Consider the following 16,251-nt stretch of genomic DNA (forward strand, 5'->3'; position numbering starts at 1 on the left):
TCCAGTGGAGTCTGAGCGGTGGGTGTTGCCTTCTGACACGCTCCCGGTGATGTCAGGGGGCGTGGCACATGCAAATGAGTTATGCTAATGAGTTATGGTAAGGAGCCCCCTGCCCCTCTTTTCCTACGAAATGGCCCCTGCAATCCACCGTGTTACCAAAAGGACGCCCCCGGCGGCAGCGCCCAGCCCGCGAGAGAGGAGGAAGCCAGCAAAGGAGCAGGCGGCGAGGCCTGTTGCCAAACAGAGACGCTCACCGAGCCGCTTGCAGGACAGGGCCGAGCAGTGAGCACCCAAGTCGGGGAACTCCATCCGGCGCCGCTCGTGAAGCCGGACTCGCGCCGGGGTGGGTGGGAGAAAGGGCACCGGAAGAGAGGCGCCCGGAGGGGGAGCAGCAGCACCACCCGAGACGGCGACTCTCGGCGGCCAACAAGGAAGCCGGAGGTCGGGGCGACGTGGAATGACGTCATCGAGTCCACGAGCGGAAGTGGGTGGGGCGGGACGCCCCACCCACTTCCGCTCGTGGCCTCGATGACGTCATTCCACCGCGACCACGCTGCCCCCGGCCCCTCGGCTTCATTCCGCGGCGCAGGAAAGGCGCCTCTCGCTTCCCTTCAGCCCCACGGCATTCAGGGAGATGTAGTGTGAGAGGTTAGGCCGAGTGAGACCCCCCCCCAACTATGTTTACTTTTATTCTATTTTTCTGGCCTCTAGAGGGCGCTGTAGGCTGGCCGTTCTAGACGCGGAGTCGGAGCGGTGCGTGACGGGACTTGTAGTCTTCACGCTGAGAGTCCCCCGCCCTCCTCGTTTGCAGCAGGGCCCCCTCGAACACGCCCTGTTCGCTGAGGGAAGGGTCTGTGTGTGTGGCGGGGGGGACGCGCCCCCGCGCGCGCTCTGGGAACTGCCGCACGCGGTACCCTGACCCCGCCCTGGGCGGAAGTGTCTCCGTGGCAACGCCGGGCGGTTCCGGAGGGAGGGGGCCGAGTCGGCGCCCGCCCGGGAGCCGGTAAGTTTCGGAGGGGCTTTCGGGGGACCCCGCGCGCCGGTAACTTTGCGGTCCTCGCTCCCCTCTTTCTGACCCGGGCGAGGAACTCCCCGGTCATGCCCGGCCCCCGAGCGAGGTCGCCGCGCCGGGCTTGAGGGGCGGTCCGTCGCTGGGGTTGCCAGCCTCCAGGTGGGGCCTGGAGACCTCCTGCTTTCCCAGCCGGTCTCCAGCTGACAGGGATCAGCTTCCCTGGAGAAAATGGCTGATTTGAAGGGTGGACTCTTATGTGGCATTGGACCACGCTGAGGCCCCTCCCCTCCCCAAACCCCGCCCTCTCCCGGAATCACCCCCAAAGACGCCCCCCCGGGGGCCCCTCCCCCCCCCCCCCCAGGCTCCGTCCCCAAACCTGCCGGGGCTTCCCAGCCTGGCTCTAGTGGCAACAGTACCCCCATCACACCCTGCCCCCGTGGCTTGTGGGGAGCCTGGGCGCATTTGGAGCACCACCACCCCCAGGCCTGTAGCTACAGCGGGGCATCTTGGGGCCTGGCCCCCCGACTTCCCATCCAGCCCAGCCACCCTGAAAAATTCTTATTTTAATTTTTTGTGCTGCAGCACACCATTGCCCTCATTGAGCCTGCCTGCTGGAGTCCCACCCCTGCCCTCAAGCTGTTACCTTGCCAGTCAGCTCTGCCTTCCATTCTCAGACCACCAGACAGGACACCACTGGATGGGGTGTGCGGGGGTTTTTTTTTTGCCCCCTGACTTATTTAAAGGCCCCCTGAATTAGAAAATCCTGGCTACGGGCCTGCCCCCACCCCTGCAAGTGGGGTCTCATTAACTGAATCCCCCCCCATCCTCCTGGACCTGCGAGCACTCCGGTGTCACAGGGACCTGGGAATAAAAGGCCACCTGCCTGTATTAATGGGTTCGGGTCTGTTGTTTTAGATCACGTTTGTGCCGACAGTGAACAGTCTCTGATCAGATTCAAGTAGTAGGGGGAAGTGGGGGGGTGGTTCTGACCCCCGGGGGGGCTGTCGCGGGGCCCCTGATTTATCTCTCTTTTGCCTGCCCGTGTGTCTAGCCTCAGGCCCAGGTGTGTGGTCAGCAGACCCACCGGGCAGGCCCGTAGCCAGGAATTTTTTTAATTCAGGGGGCCTTTAAATAAGTCAGGGGGCATCCCATGCAGACACCCCCAACACTCCCCCAAGGGAGCACCACAAATAAAATAAAAAATTGGAATTTGGGGGGCCAGGCCCCAAGATTCCCCGTTGTAGCTACAGGCCTGCCGCCGGGCTGACCTCTTAAACAGTGAAGGGGCCGCCCCGCCACACGATAACTGCGCTTGTGTGTGATGGTGGGGCATGCAAAGAATGGGGGCCTGTTTCGCCCTGTTCTGCCTCTCCGTTGCTTCTGTTGCGCATCTTGCCTGTGGCTGAGAGGCATTCTGTTTTGGGAACCTTTGTTATACTGACCCAGCAGATTGCAGTGGGGAAGGCGACTGACTGACTGTATTTTATTGATGTATGTCTGTCGGCTGCCTGAATTTCCTACACGGACTTTCGTTCTCATTCCCCTCGTGTGCAGCCATTGCAGTGCTGTCTCCACCACTGCTGTTTTTAACATTTACTTTGCACTGCCACCATACCTGGCGCCCTGAGGAATGTAGACATGATGTAACTCCTTGCCCAGAGGGTTCAGTTTTCGCAGAATGCACAGGAAGTGGGCTGTGCATGAATACTAAAGATGGTAGTAAGGGGGGGGGTGTAGGATGGTTTTTGGAAAACTTTGCAGATATGGATCTTGAGGAAAGATTTAAAAGAGGAAAATACCTTGATAGGTTGATCTGACTGGAGGTTGGTTTTAAGCATAGAGAATTGTATGGCCAGAAAGGGGGGCAATAAGCTTTCATGAAAGGAAGTGTGTGTGTGGGGGGGGTTAAGGTAGAGGGAGATGAGGAGGCAGGAGATAAAAGTGGTTAAACCAGTGTAAACCCATTATAAATAGGGCTTAGAGGAGGGTGGCTGAATAGCAATGTTTTGGTGCCAGAAGGGGTGAGAAAAAGTGACAGAATCATGGGAATAAATAAGTGTAGGAAAAGATGTGGTAGTTCAGATGGAGAGGCAGCAGTGCAGAGAAAGGTAGCTTGTGCCTATTATTAGAGAGCTGCAGCTGTGTGGAAGTGATGTTGCTGGGCTTGTGCTTGGTGTAGAATTACCCAAACTGGTGAGTGACTTCGTAACCAGCTAGCTGTGGTAGAAAGCCTCCTCTGTTTTACCACTTTCCTTCTCTCATGGAAACTTACTGCCTCCCCCAGTCGTCTCCTCCTTTCACTCATTTTCTGGCTGTAGAATTCTCTACAATTAGCTTGTCTGTTTGCTCATTCTGTGTTCATGCAGTAATGTTGAGTCCCCCATTTTGTTGTAGATGATAAGTTGAGGCATGTTTAGCATTTCACATCCAGGTATTTACTTTTCAAGACTCCTTTAATGAAGCAATATGCCTCTCATGTTTTGTTAGCGCTCATAGTCAGAAGCCATAACATAATCTTGGTGGATTTCATATAGTGTAGCTGTTGCTGCATTCCGTGTTTCAACCTTGACAGTGCCTGTTACCTTGCTTCTAGTAGCATAACCTAAAGGTAAAGGTTCCCTTGCTCGAAAGCCAGTCGGATCCGACTCTAGGGTTGCGGTGCTCATCTCCGTTTCAAAGCCGAAGAGCCAGCGCTGTCTGAAGATGTTTCCGTGGTCATGTGGCCGGCATGACTAAACACCAAGGCGCACGGAATGCTGTTACCTTCCCACCGAAGTGGTACCTATTTATCTACTTGCAATTTCTTGCTTTCGAACTGCTAGGTTGGCAGGAGCTGGAACTAGAGACGGGAGCTCACTCCGTCATGCGACACACTCAGGTCTCGAACTGCGAACTACCGACCTTCCACAGCCTGCTGTTCAGTGTCTTAACCACTTGAGCCACCGCAGCTCCCTACTGTCAGCATAACCTACTGACAAGCTAAAAAAAAATCCAATGACATCCTTCTCTAAAGTTTCTCTACCTAAACAAACAATCAAGAACAAATTAATCTATTCATAGGCCTTTGGCTATATATTCATAGGCTTGTTTTAAGGCCCAGTCCAAAGACCCCCCTGGTACCAGTGCATTGGTGATGGAAGGGCTGGTGTTGCTTGTCAGAATCCCGTGCCTGATCACCTGGGCCTCACCAGCGTGTGGAGAGCACAGCAATTGCACTACGGCCCATAGGAACCCTGCCATCAGTCATAAAGTGCTATGGCTGTCATGCCTGGGATTTATATACTGTTTTGGAGGGCTGTGATTGACTGCAGATTTAGTCAGTGCCTGGGCTTGGAAATGGGGACGTGTGTGTGGGAACTTGTATTTTCATGTTGCATGCTTCCAGCGGGACTTAGAAGAAATAACACCAGGGCTGGCATTGATGTACATAGTATCGGCCAGGAGAGGCTTCAGATGTGAACCAAATTCCCCTGCATCTAGCATACCACTGAGTCCACCCATTTGGGCACTGCAGTTGCACTCCCACATCTTCAAGATATGCCAGCATAGGGTTTACTCACTATCCAAAGCTATTCAGGGCAGAGTTTAGTGATCTGATAGGTAACTTTTGCTCCTGGCTTTAATTAGATGCACAAAGCACATGTTTCTTAATAGTTTTTGGTACAGTGTCAAGGAACATAACTTTCTGGAGGTGTTTCTTGTGGAAATGAGGAAAAGTAACAAGACAACAACAACAAAAGCTAGAACTCTCTAGAAAAGAAACTGCAGCTTTATTGTTAATCACTTTTAATTTTTAGAGAGCTGTCAGCTCTCTGTTGCACAATTCCTTTCATTAGAATTGGGCAGTTCTGAAAATTACAGTGCTTGGAGATAAGTACACTCCTTCTTTATATAACATTTTATTTTTAAATGAGACAAACAAACATACCCAGATTGGGGGGTTCCATTTCATCACTAAAATATCTAGTTAAGTATCTCATACAATGTCTAAATATCTATTTTCTATCTTCCATGATATTTTTATGTATATTATTTTGCAATTAGTTTAAAATACAGTTGTTGTTTCTTTCAAATTGGTTACATTTCACTTTAATTTAGTTATAAAGTCTTAAGCATCTCTGTAGTCTTTCCAGTCATTTATAAGATCTTGAAAAATTGTATAGTCTTTTTTGTCCAAAGGGTTTTGGCCTTCTTCTCTTTAAAAATATGTGTAATCTCACATATCCAGAGAATTTAACCATTTTTATAGGGTTTCACCCTCTTCTTCATTCTCTGGTTTCTCCTCTTAATTTTAAAGTCTTAATTCTGTGTCTTTTCCCCTTGTATGTGAGGGAAATAGCTTCTGGAAGTAGCCCTCTATATTAAATTCTTTGGATGGTATGAGGTTCCATATATTCTTTACTTTTCTCTCTCTGAAGGAAAATTTCATTTGCTGCTGTAAACATTTCATCTCTTATTTTTTTCATATTATCTCACATTCACTTCTGCAAACATTTTGTTTCTTTTTTGTATATGTTGATTTTGTTCTGTAGGCCATGTCATTTTGCTTGCAGACTTCATCTGTATTTTCTGTGTCCGTATCTCTCACAAAGATGTATGCCATGTCAGTTTGCTCTTTCATCTGGCTGATCTTCTGCTGTAGTAGGTCTAGCTTGGATTGCATAGAGTCCAGAGCCATTTTCACAGCTTTTTCTACTATTGGAGTGATTGTTTCTTGTAAAGAAAGTTGGAGATCTGTAACCATTAGTGTTAGAATGTTTTTTCCTTCTTCTGCTCCAGCCATTTTAAAATATTATGCTAAAAACAAAGAATCTCTCCAACTATTTGTCAGTAAAATTTCTACAATCACACAACTGTATATGTTTACCCAATTATATTAAAAACAAGAGAATTCCCAGGCAGGGCAGACAGTCTTATCATTTAGTTGTAATACCGACTTAATCAGTTGTTTACAAGAACCTCAGAACATAATATACTTTACAATTTTCAACAAGCCGCAAGGTTATACACAATGAGTTATAAGGAAATGACGTAGTCAAAGTTAAAAATGCATGCTTAATTGTTCATTCTTCCTTCTTTCTCCTTGATTATAGTTTATGGTCCAGATAAAAGATATAAACATTTATAATTCAAATGAAATGTCTTTCTATGAATCCGTATGGCTCAGTTATAATTCCAGGGAAAATAGGTTTCTGTTTCAGTCATATAGGACCCAGTGACCCGGTGGCTTCATGGGAGCAAGTCCCGGAGCCGACCATTCTCATCGCGCCGAAAACCGGAAATTCGGGAACACTCCTTGAAGAACACTTTTCTGTGAGTAATAATAACAACAACAATACTAATAATAGATTGGATTTATACCCTGCTCTTCACAACCCAAAGGTGTCTCAGGGTGGCTTACAAATTCCCCTCCCCACAACAGACACCCTGTGAGGTAGGTGGGGCTAAGAGAGCTCTTGACAGAAACTGCTCTTTTTCAAGAACAGCTCTTATCAAAACTACGGCTTGCCCAAGGTCATCCAGCCAGGTGCAAGTGGAGGAGTGGGAATCAAACCTGGTTCTCCCAGATTAGAGTCTGTGCACTTAACCACTACACTACACTACACAACCACTATAAACGGGAATTGCCGGTCTTGCATCTAATTCAGGCACTGCTGTTATGTTAAGAGAGCAGTGTGTTACTTACCTATATGTTACTCAGGCAAGAACTGATCTTTTTGTTGAGAAAGTAGAGCAGTTGCTCTATAGTGGCTCAGTTTGGTAAGTAGGAATTGAAATTTTCAGGGGTCATCATGATATATTGTCACAGTTTAATATAACCACAATTGTATACTTTCTCTGGTATTTGGCATTGGGCCATATTTGCAGTAGCACTATATTTGATCTCTTTTAAAAGCCCAGTGGAGGAATGTGCTAATACATTTGCCTTGCCCTATTTTTTTGGTCCTCTAGTTATTATTTGTGTCAGATACGGAGATCAGATATGATGGGATTCTGTGACTATGATCTACAAAAATCATTTGGGTTATATGAATGTATGGTATCAGAGCATTTTCCTGATGACTGAACAAAGAATGTGGGAAATTAGGAGCCAGAAACACTACTGTGCTAGATACATTAAACTTGCATTTGGACAGAGTTTTTGAAGAGATTGTTTCATTATCTCTTTACCAGGTCCTGATGCCCAGTGGATAGGTTTAAGATGCATCTAATTCTCCAATTCTTTCTCAGGTCTCGCCATCATCAGTTATCATTAGTTCTGGTCCACATTCCCTTTCCAACTCTTGGTGCGTTGCAGGTTGTTCTTTAAATTTGCTTTGTGAGCAGATGTAGTTATCATCTGTAACAGGAGAGCCATGGCTCACTATTTTTGTTTATATATGATTATAGCATGCTAGCTACTAGATTATGAGCATCTGCCTAATGCTGTTTCTTAACTTTCTGGTACATATTAAAATGGTCATTAATATATTTTTGAGATAGATCTCTGCATACATTAGGGAAGTTAACCATTTTTCTCTCCTTCAAGAGTACTGCAATGAGAATTTAAAGCCGGTTGACAACCATGAGGCCTGAAAGTTCTTAAAAAACCCAGATAACACATTCTCTTTAATTTAATGTAAGAAATATCTAGCCTGCATAATGTTTGCTTTTTAAATGTATGTCCTCATAGGGGCATTCAAAACCACTTGCAGTGTGTTAACACTAAAACTATATAAAACTACATTAAAGATTTTTTAAAAAAAACAGCAGGAAAAAAGCTCCAAATCATAAAAACTACAACACAAAAACTTCTAAAACAAGGCAGCAAATCATTGGTTTGGATAAACAGAATAGTCGCCTAAATGATGCCAAAGATGGTACCAGGCCACTGTCAGCAAGCTGCCATTCTGTTTTCTGTGACCTCTGTGTACATATCCTTTCCCTGTTGCACCCGGCTTGTTTTCTATCATCCTGCTCCTGCGTTGGAATGCACAAGATAACTGCTGGAGGTTGTGTGGGGGAGAAGATGCTGTAATGCTTGCCTATTGCTTTTCTCATGAGTACTGCACCTGTGTTTTGTCTGATGTTCTGCCTGGTTCCCATGGACTGGGCGCGCAACCGTTTCATTAGCCTGCCAGCGGGAATGCTATTCATTGGATCTGTATCTGTTTGAATTTCCTTTATTATGCTTGACCTAACTGTGTATCCCCAGTTCTAACAAAGAACGTGTTTGAGTATGTCTTCAACGCTTTGAAATAAATTTTGCTTTTCTTGAAAACGTGGATTTATTCTCGATGCTTGGGGATCCAACATATTGTTAGAACTCCCTTTCTCCTATCGTTCCGAATCTGGCAAGATCATGAGCGGAACTGAGGGAAATCTACCTAACACGGAGGGGGACTCAGGATCGGTCCCACATACCTCCGCTTCTTTGGTGTTCACGACTGCAGCCTCGGTGGAGGGTGCCGTGGGGGGAGCGATTCCCCGCCTGCCTGAACATCTGTCTTGGCCGCCTCCGACCCCTTCGCACTGGGGTCCGCGGAAGACTCATCAGCAGGATGACTGGACTATGTACAACACTCAGGGCACCCGAGAGGTGTACTCCCGTCGGGGGAGCGGATTACGTGAGAGTCTGTTTGACAAGGGATTGTTCCCGGAGCCGGGGACTACCTCGGAGAAGGGGAGTTCCAAGCAAGACCTCGAGGAGTGGATGTTCGAGCCATCGGGGCCGCGAGGCCACGCAGAAGATGAGGAGGGCACCGGAGCCTTCCAAACGGAAGAGGACTATGACCCACCCCCGGACTATCGACCTCGGGACCCCATCCCGGAGGAAACTACCGGGGAACGACTAGCAGAACTGGAAGACTCGGTGAGAGACTTAATGCGGGCATTCCAGGATGTGATGGAAGGTCTGCCGGGAATGATGGACGTTAGAATGGCTAATTTCCTTGACGCACACGCCGCGCAGCAACAAGTTGCTCCTGCACCGGGATTTCCCGCGCCGCCGATGCCTGCTCAACCGCTGATGGGACCACCGGGAGTTCCCGCACCGCAGGTGCCTGCTCAGCCGCCGACGGGACCTCCGCTGCAAGTACCGGGAGTTCCCGCGCCGCAGGTGCCTGTCCAGCCGCCGGCGGGACCGCCTCAGCAAGGGCCTGTGCAACAGCCGATGCCGGGGGGTCCGCCGGTGCCGGGTCTGCCGCCACCGATGAGGCCAATGCCAGCGGGGCCACCGGTTGGTCCGGGTCTCCCTCTCAGGGGAGTTCCGGGTCAGCTGGGACCGTTGGTACGGCCTCCATGGCCCAGACCCAAAGATCTACTGGAGGCTACCTTTGACGGCAACCCAGATGAACTCGCTTTCTTCACGGTGAGAGTGCATAAATTCGTAGAAGAGAGCCGACACCTGTTCCGAAATGAAGCTGGTCTTATTGATGTCATCTCGGCAAGACTAAAAGGAGACGCCGCCACATGGTATGTTGGACTGCACAATGACCGCGGTCCGGAACTTTTGAATTTGCGAGCATTCATGTGGGCGCTGCGGGCGAGGTTTGAAGATGTCAACGCGAGCCAAAGAGCTAAAGCGTTTCTCCGCACCTACCGCCAGAATAAGAAGTCGGTTCGCGAGTACACACTGGAATTCCACAAGCAGGCAGCAAAGCTCCGAGACTACCCTGATCATATATTGGCTGAGATGTATCGATTGGGACTCAACGCAGACATCCGAGAAACGGTTCTGAAGACTGTCAATCCTGTCTCCCTGATGGCCTGGACCCAGGAAGCTGAAAATGCAGAGGATCGGCTCACCACCATCAAACTCGACTTGGCTGCTACGACCAACAGACCCGCCGCTGCCAGTGCCTCCAGACCCAAGACTCAACGCCTGTCGGAATCGGCACGAGAACTACGTATGAAGATGGGGCTCTGTCTCAAGTGCGGGGAGAAGGGGCATTTCGCTGTGGATTGTGGCAGCCGTCAGGTAAAAGACAAGCCGCCTACTCCAAGCCCGAAGACACCGCTGACGGGGAAGAAGGGGATGGCTAAACCGCGTTTCTCCAAAGCTCTGCAGGCGGCCCAAGGCCTGGAGGGAATCGAACCGTCTGCTGCCGAGTCAGAAGAGGAGGTGGTGGCTGAAACGGCGGAAAACGACAACGGCCTGTTGTGAGAGGCGCAAAACGACACGGCCATTCTAGCTCTGCGCCCAAGGTGGTGAGAGAAACCCCTTCCCTGTTTTTCGTGACTGTCTCGTTAATGAATCCGCTCCTGGGGACCCACGTTAGGGTGAGAGCGTTGATTGATTCTGGGTGTGGGAGGGATCTCATCAGCCCTAGAGTGTTATTGGCACTGGAAGCGGGGATAGTCCCCTTGAAGTCTCCCATCATTTTTACCCAAATGGATGGGGCACCCATGGAACCTTGTACACACGAGACTATGGCTTTGCGGTTGGGGGCTGGCGATCATTGGGAATCCAGATCCTTCATTGTTACCCCTAAATCGCAGTTTGACTTAGTACTGGGGAGTCCCTGGTTGTTTACCCATGACCCTTACATCTTGTGGGAAGAAGGGGTTGTCAAATTTGTGTCGGCTAAATGTGTAGATCACTGCTGGTTGGACTCGTGGGGGGACCAGCCGACCGCACAGTTCCCCTGCGGCGCTTTGCAGCCGGAAGAGTTAGCTTCTTTGCCTCGAGAGTATAGAGACTTGGCGAAAGTGTTTGGCGAAGATGAAGCTAACGAATTGCCCCCCCATCGCTCTACTGACTGTGCTATTGAACTTTTGCCTGACTGTAAATTACCTAAAGGTAAAATCTATGCGATGGGGCCGGCTGAGAAAGTTGAACTGCGGAACTTTATTGATAAAAACCTAGCCCGAGGTTTCATTCGCCCGGCTTCCTCCCCTTTCGCCGCGCCTGTACTTTTCCGAAAGAAGAAAGACGGGGGGCTTAGATTGTGCACTGATTATAGGGGTCTGAACGCTGTTTCTTTGTCCAATGCCTACCCCCTCCCGCTAATCAAGGACTTGGTAGCTGAGGCCACCAAGGGCAAAATCTTCTCGAAACTTGACCTCCGAGATGCATATTTCCGTGTGCGCATTCGGGAGGGGGATGAAAGTAAGACTGCATTTAATACCCCTTTGGGGCAGTTTGAGTACCTCGTTATGCCCTTCGGGCTTCAAGGGGCTCCGGGGGTCTTCATGAACCTAATCAATGAGGTCCTACATGAGTTCTTGTTCAAAGGAGTGGTCCTTTACCTTGATGACGTGTTGCTGTACTCTCAGGACCTCCCGTCGCATATTAAATTGGTGCGCCAGGTCCTTAAGCGACTTTATGAACACCACCTGTTTGCAAAGCTGTCAAAATGTGAATTCCACAAGACATGCATTGACTTTTTGGGTTATCGCATCTCTGGGGGGAAGGTGGAAATGGACCCTGCTAAAATACAGGCTGTACTTGACTGGGAACCCCCCAGGACCCGCAAACAATTGCAAATGTTCCTCGGATTCGCCAATTTTTATAGAAATTTCATCCAGAATTTCGCTCAAATTGCCCTTCCTCTGACTGATTTGCTAAAGACCAAGGGGAAGGGGTTTGATGCTACGAAACCAGGCGCCCCGCTTAAATGGTCCCCTGCTTGCGCAGAGGCTTTTGAGAAACTTAAACTGATGTTCACATCTGAGCCAGTGCTAGCGCGCCCTGATGAAACTAAAAAATTCATTGTCCAAACTGATGCCTCGGATGTGGCAATGGGGGCCGCTATTTTGCAAGAAGGGGAAGATGGTCGTTTACACCCCCTCGCATTTGTGTCTAAAAAGTTTTCTGACGCTGAACGAAACTGGGGGATTTGGGAGAAGGAGGCATCAGCGATCCGGCTGGCTCTCTCCACTTGGAGGCAGTGGTTGGAGGGGGCGCAACTGCCATTTGAAGTCTGGACTGACCATAAAAATCTGGAAATGCTGAAATCCCCCCGTTCTCTCAACGCTAAACAACTTCGTTGGGCGGACTTCTTTGCTAAGTTTCGATTCACTCTTCGTCATTTCCCTGGGACGGCTAATTCCCTGGCTGACGCGCTCTCACGCCTCCCACAACATGACAGTCAGCGTGAAATCATCATGGACTCTGTTTTTTCCCCCTCCCACCTGGGGGGGGCTGTGGTCACCCGTGCGCAAGCGCGCTCGATTCCGCGCTCTGATGAAACTTCGCCTTCCCTTTTCCCTGGGGGGGGGGGGGCTGGGTCCAGAAATATATGTCTGCTTTTACTGCTGATGATGATGCCTCCCTGAAAGCGTTGCCAGATTGTGTCCGTAGCCCTGAAGGTCTGATTTATTCTGGAGACAAACTGTATGTGCCTATTTCGATGAGGAGGGAGGTGATGGATTCTGCTCATGGTTCGAAACTGGCAGGGCATTGGAGTTTTGTTAAATCTCTGCAACTCATCCGCAGACAGTTCTGGTGGCCACAGATGCGCAAAGACCTCTTGACTTTTGTTCGGTCCTGCCAAACCTGTGCCTTGACTAAACCCAGAGTGGGCAAGCCTCCTGGTCTTCTGCAGCCACTCCCTACCCCATCGAGACCGTGGGAAGTGGTGTCCATGGACTTTATTACTGACCTCCCTGCGAGCAAAGGGAACACTGTTATTTGGGTGGTTGTTGATTTATTTTCTAAGCAAGCTCATTTTGTGCCTTTTCCTTCCTTGCCTACAGCTCAGAGGTTGGCGAAATCGTTTATGTCTCACGTGGTGAAAATTCATCAATTACCTGCTAAATTAATTTCTGACAGGGGGACCCAATTTGTTTCTAAGTTTTGGAGGGAACTTCTTTCCATTTTAGGGGTGGAACAAGGGCTCAGCAGCGCGTATCATCCTGAGACTGACGGACAAACAGAACGAGTTAATCAGACCCTGGAGCAATATCTTCGTTGTTTTACTAATTATCAACAGAATGATTGGTGTGAATTGTTGCCTCTTGCTGAATATTGTTATAACAATACTGTCCATAGCTCCACGGGCATGTCTCCTTATAAAGCTGTCTCTGGTTACGACAGCCCCCCCTCCCTTTCCTGGAGGGGATGGGCCAACGTCCTGTGGGGGATGCTGATACATGGTGTATGTCCTTGCAAAATGCATGGCCTCTGCTATGCCAAACGCTTGACGCAGCCAAGGCTGCTTACAAGACCCAGGCAGACAAGGGTAGGGTGGTGGGGTTTGATCTGAAACCTGGGGATCTTGTGTATGTCTCGACCAAGAACATTAAGATGCTGCGACCTAGCAGGAAATTGGGGTGGAAGTTCATTGGTCCATTCAAAGTGCGTAAAGTCATAAATAATGTGGCGGTTGATGTTGTTTTGCCTAAGAATTTACGTGCTCTGCATTCTGTTTTTCACATGAGCCTGTTGAAGAAGGATCCTGGCCCGTCTCCCTGGAGACCAGCAGTTACTCCTCCTCCACCTGTCATTTTGGAAGGGGATGAACATTTTGAGATCGCTGATATCCTTGATTGTAAATTGAAACGTGGTAAACTCTGGTACCTTATCGAATGGGTTGATTTCGGTCCCCAGCACCGCGAATGGGTGGAAGAAGGGGATATTCGGGCCCCTTACCTGATCCGTAGTTTCCACAAGAGGTTCCCGGACAAACCGGGAGGTCTCCCGCCCAGCCCGGGAGATCTCCCGCCCAGCCCGGGAGGTGTGTTGTAAGTGTATTTTAAGGGGGGCAGTATGTCAGCAAGCTGCCATTCTGTTTTCTGTGACCTCTGTGTACATATCCTTTCCCTGTTGCACCCGGCTTGTTTTCTATCATCCTGCTCCTGCGTTGGAATGCACAAGATAACTGCTGGAGGTTGTGTGGGGGAGAAGATGCTGTAATGCTTGCCTATTGCTTTTCTCATGAGTACTGCACCTGTGTTTTGTCTGATGTTCTGCCTGGTTCCCATGGACTGGGCGCGCAACCGTTTCATTAGCCCGCCAGCGGGAATGCTATTCATTGGATCTGTATCTGTTTGAAGTTCCTTTATTATGCTTGACCTAACTGTGTATCCCCAGTTCTAACAAAGAACGTGTTTGAGTATGTCTTCAACGCTTTGAAATAAATTTTGCTTTTCTTGAAAACGTGGATTTATTCTCGATGCTTGGGGATCCAACAGCCACACATCCATCTCCTTTTTGGTAGTCCATATGTCCTAGATAAAGTTTACCTAGCCTTGTTTTTTTCCTTATCTGTGCTCAAGTGCACACAATTGGAAGTACGCATTAGTTATGACAATTTAATTCCCCCCCCCCTTTCCAAATGCATTCATTGGGACTTGATTTTTTTTTAGTTGTACAGCATAGGGAGAGGGACTCTTTCTTACCCTGTTGTAAAGTGTCCCCAGTGCAGAGATAAAAGCAGTGCAGAGATGGCAGCTTTCAACAGGAAAATAGTAGAAGAGGACATGATGAAAGAACCCCTCTCTTTCCCTTCCCCCATGCTGTTCTCCTCCCTAGAGAAGGTGGCTGACTTTTTAACTGATCGCAGAAGTACACATAATGTGTACTTTTGTCCAAATGCATCTGGATGGTGGATACATTTATCAGGCTCACAGAAGTCTTTCAAGAAGCAGCTCTAGTAGCTGCAAGTATCTTGTATTTCTCAGTTTTTTGTTTTGGGCTGAAGTGGCAATACTGTGGCATCATGCCAGTCATCTAACATGTGAGTAAGTATGTAGAATATTGGATGTCTTTTCTCAACAGCGTTTTCAGAAACGTAACAGTCAAGGTGATTTCTTCTATTGAATCAGCTTTGTATCCCTATCTTTGTAGTACTAAAACAGTAAGAATGGTTAAACCAAAAGTCTGATTATTCTCTGGATATGAGGAAAGTGTTGTTGTAGAAGTCGATGAGTCCTTTTCCTTAGGACACTGGGGAAGCTTAGGTAAAAATAGTGCTGGACAGAGTTAGATGGGCTCTGAAAATTCTAGTCCTGTTGCTCTACTCATGTTAGTTTTTGGCTTCTCAAAATGTATCAAGAGTTATTTTCCTACAGATCTTTTTTCTTCCCCCTCTCTGCTTTTTAGTATCTAGCTTGATGAAGAGTCCTGGTGGATTTGAAAGTTTTTGTTGTTTTGGTTGGTCTTAATAAAAGATTATTACATAATCTTGTTTTGGGATTTTACTGAGGAATAGTATCTGGTAGATACAAGTAACATGTTTGCAAGAGGAAACTCTATCCTGCCACGTGCTGGTAGCTCGGTGTAGTCTTTGTTTTTGCCGTCATCTGTATGTAGAGGTTGGATGTCACTACACATTGGAATTTGTTGTTGGGTGCAGATTGGGTAATCTAATACATGCTGCTGTATCATGTGCCATTTTCTGAACTGGAACACGGCAGTTCATAGCTGGATAAACATTGGAGAAAAGTTTCTTCAGCTGTAGATAAATGTTGCTGTTGATTTTTGCCTGCTAAATCCTGAGAGGATTGTTCTAGCACAGAGGCAGTTTGCTTTGGGATGTCATGGAAGTTGCTTGTGATAGTCTTTTCCTCTTTGTTGGCCAAAGCTCTGATGGTGGGAGCAGTAAATTCTGTCTAGGCCAGGGGTGTCAAACATAAGGCCTGGGGGCCGGATCCGGCCTGTTCAAGGCTCTTATGCGGCCCACGAGCAACTGATACAAGGATACAAGGAAGGAAGTGCTGGGGAGAGTGAGCGGAACCACTCCATTGTGGTCTTTAGCATGGCAGAACAACCTCGTCTGCAGCAGTCAAGCATCGTGGGAGCATCTGCCCAGTGCTATACTGCTGCCTCTCCAGTCTGCCTAGGTGGGTTTTCTTCTGTACCCTCCTCCCAGCCCATGGGGCCTTGTAGTGAAGATACACCAACTCGAAGCTTACCAGCTGCTGTTCTTTATGCAATTTCTATCTCTGGTACCTGGCATTACGTTTTATGGCACACATGGCCCAGCCCGACAAAGCCACATTTATGTGAGATCCAGCCCTCGTAACAAATGGGTTTGACACCTCTGATCTAGGCTGTCCGGAAGAGCATGCAATACCTTGTCTCATTTTTAATACCTTTGAGTCCCATACCACTTCCAGTTTCCTCTGCTGGTTCTACTAAGGAACTGGTGTTCCTTTTTAGAACAGCTGTTGTTTTTAATGAGTGTGCAAACTCACATCTGTTTATGGAAATAGAGATCATTTTCTTTTTCTGCCTGGGACCATGAAAACCAGTTGCTACAAGGAAATGTATGTAAAGACACCTCTGTGGGTCAGTTTGTATCTAAGCTCTTATA

At 48.4% G+C, this 16,251-nt stretch overlaps 2 protein-coding genes across 2 annotated transcripts in view; one reads left to right on the plus strand and one right to left on the minus strand.

The window, feature by feature from the left end:
• The window catches only part of ZFAND2B (zinc finger, AN1-type domain 2B), a 12,001-nt gene extending 11,535 nt beyond the window's left edge, over nucleotides 1-466 (minus strand). The window contains exon 1 of the mRNA XM_015425073.1: nucleotides 255-466. Coding sequence (XP_015280559.1) covers nucleotides 255-309 — 55 coding nt within the window. The 5' untranslated portion in view covers nucleotides 310-466. The remainder of the gene's footprint in view (nucleotides 1-254) is intronic.
• A 482-nt stretch (nucleotides 467-948) lies between these two features.
• Nucleotides 949-16,251, plus strand: part of TTLL4 (tubulin tyrosine ligase like 4) — a gene marked incomplete at its 3' end in the record, with an annotated part of 32,182 nt that continues 16,879 nt past the window's right edge. The window contains exon 1 of the mRNA XM_015425071.1: nucleotides 949-1,003. The remainder of the gene's footprint in view (nucleotides 1,004-16,251) is intronic.

This window comes from Gekko japonicus, unplaced genomic scaffold (assembly GCF_001447785.1).
Source record: "Gekko japonicus isolate JY-2015 unplaced genomic scaffold, Gekko_japonicus_V1.1 scaffold2901, whole genome shotgun sequence".
In the NCBI taxonomy this organism is placed as follows: Eukaryota; Metazoa; Chordata; class Lepidosauria; order Squamata; family Gekkonidae; genus Gekko; species Gekko japonicus.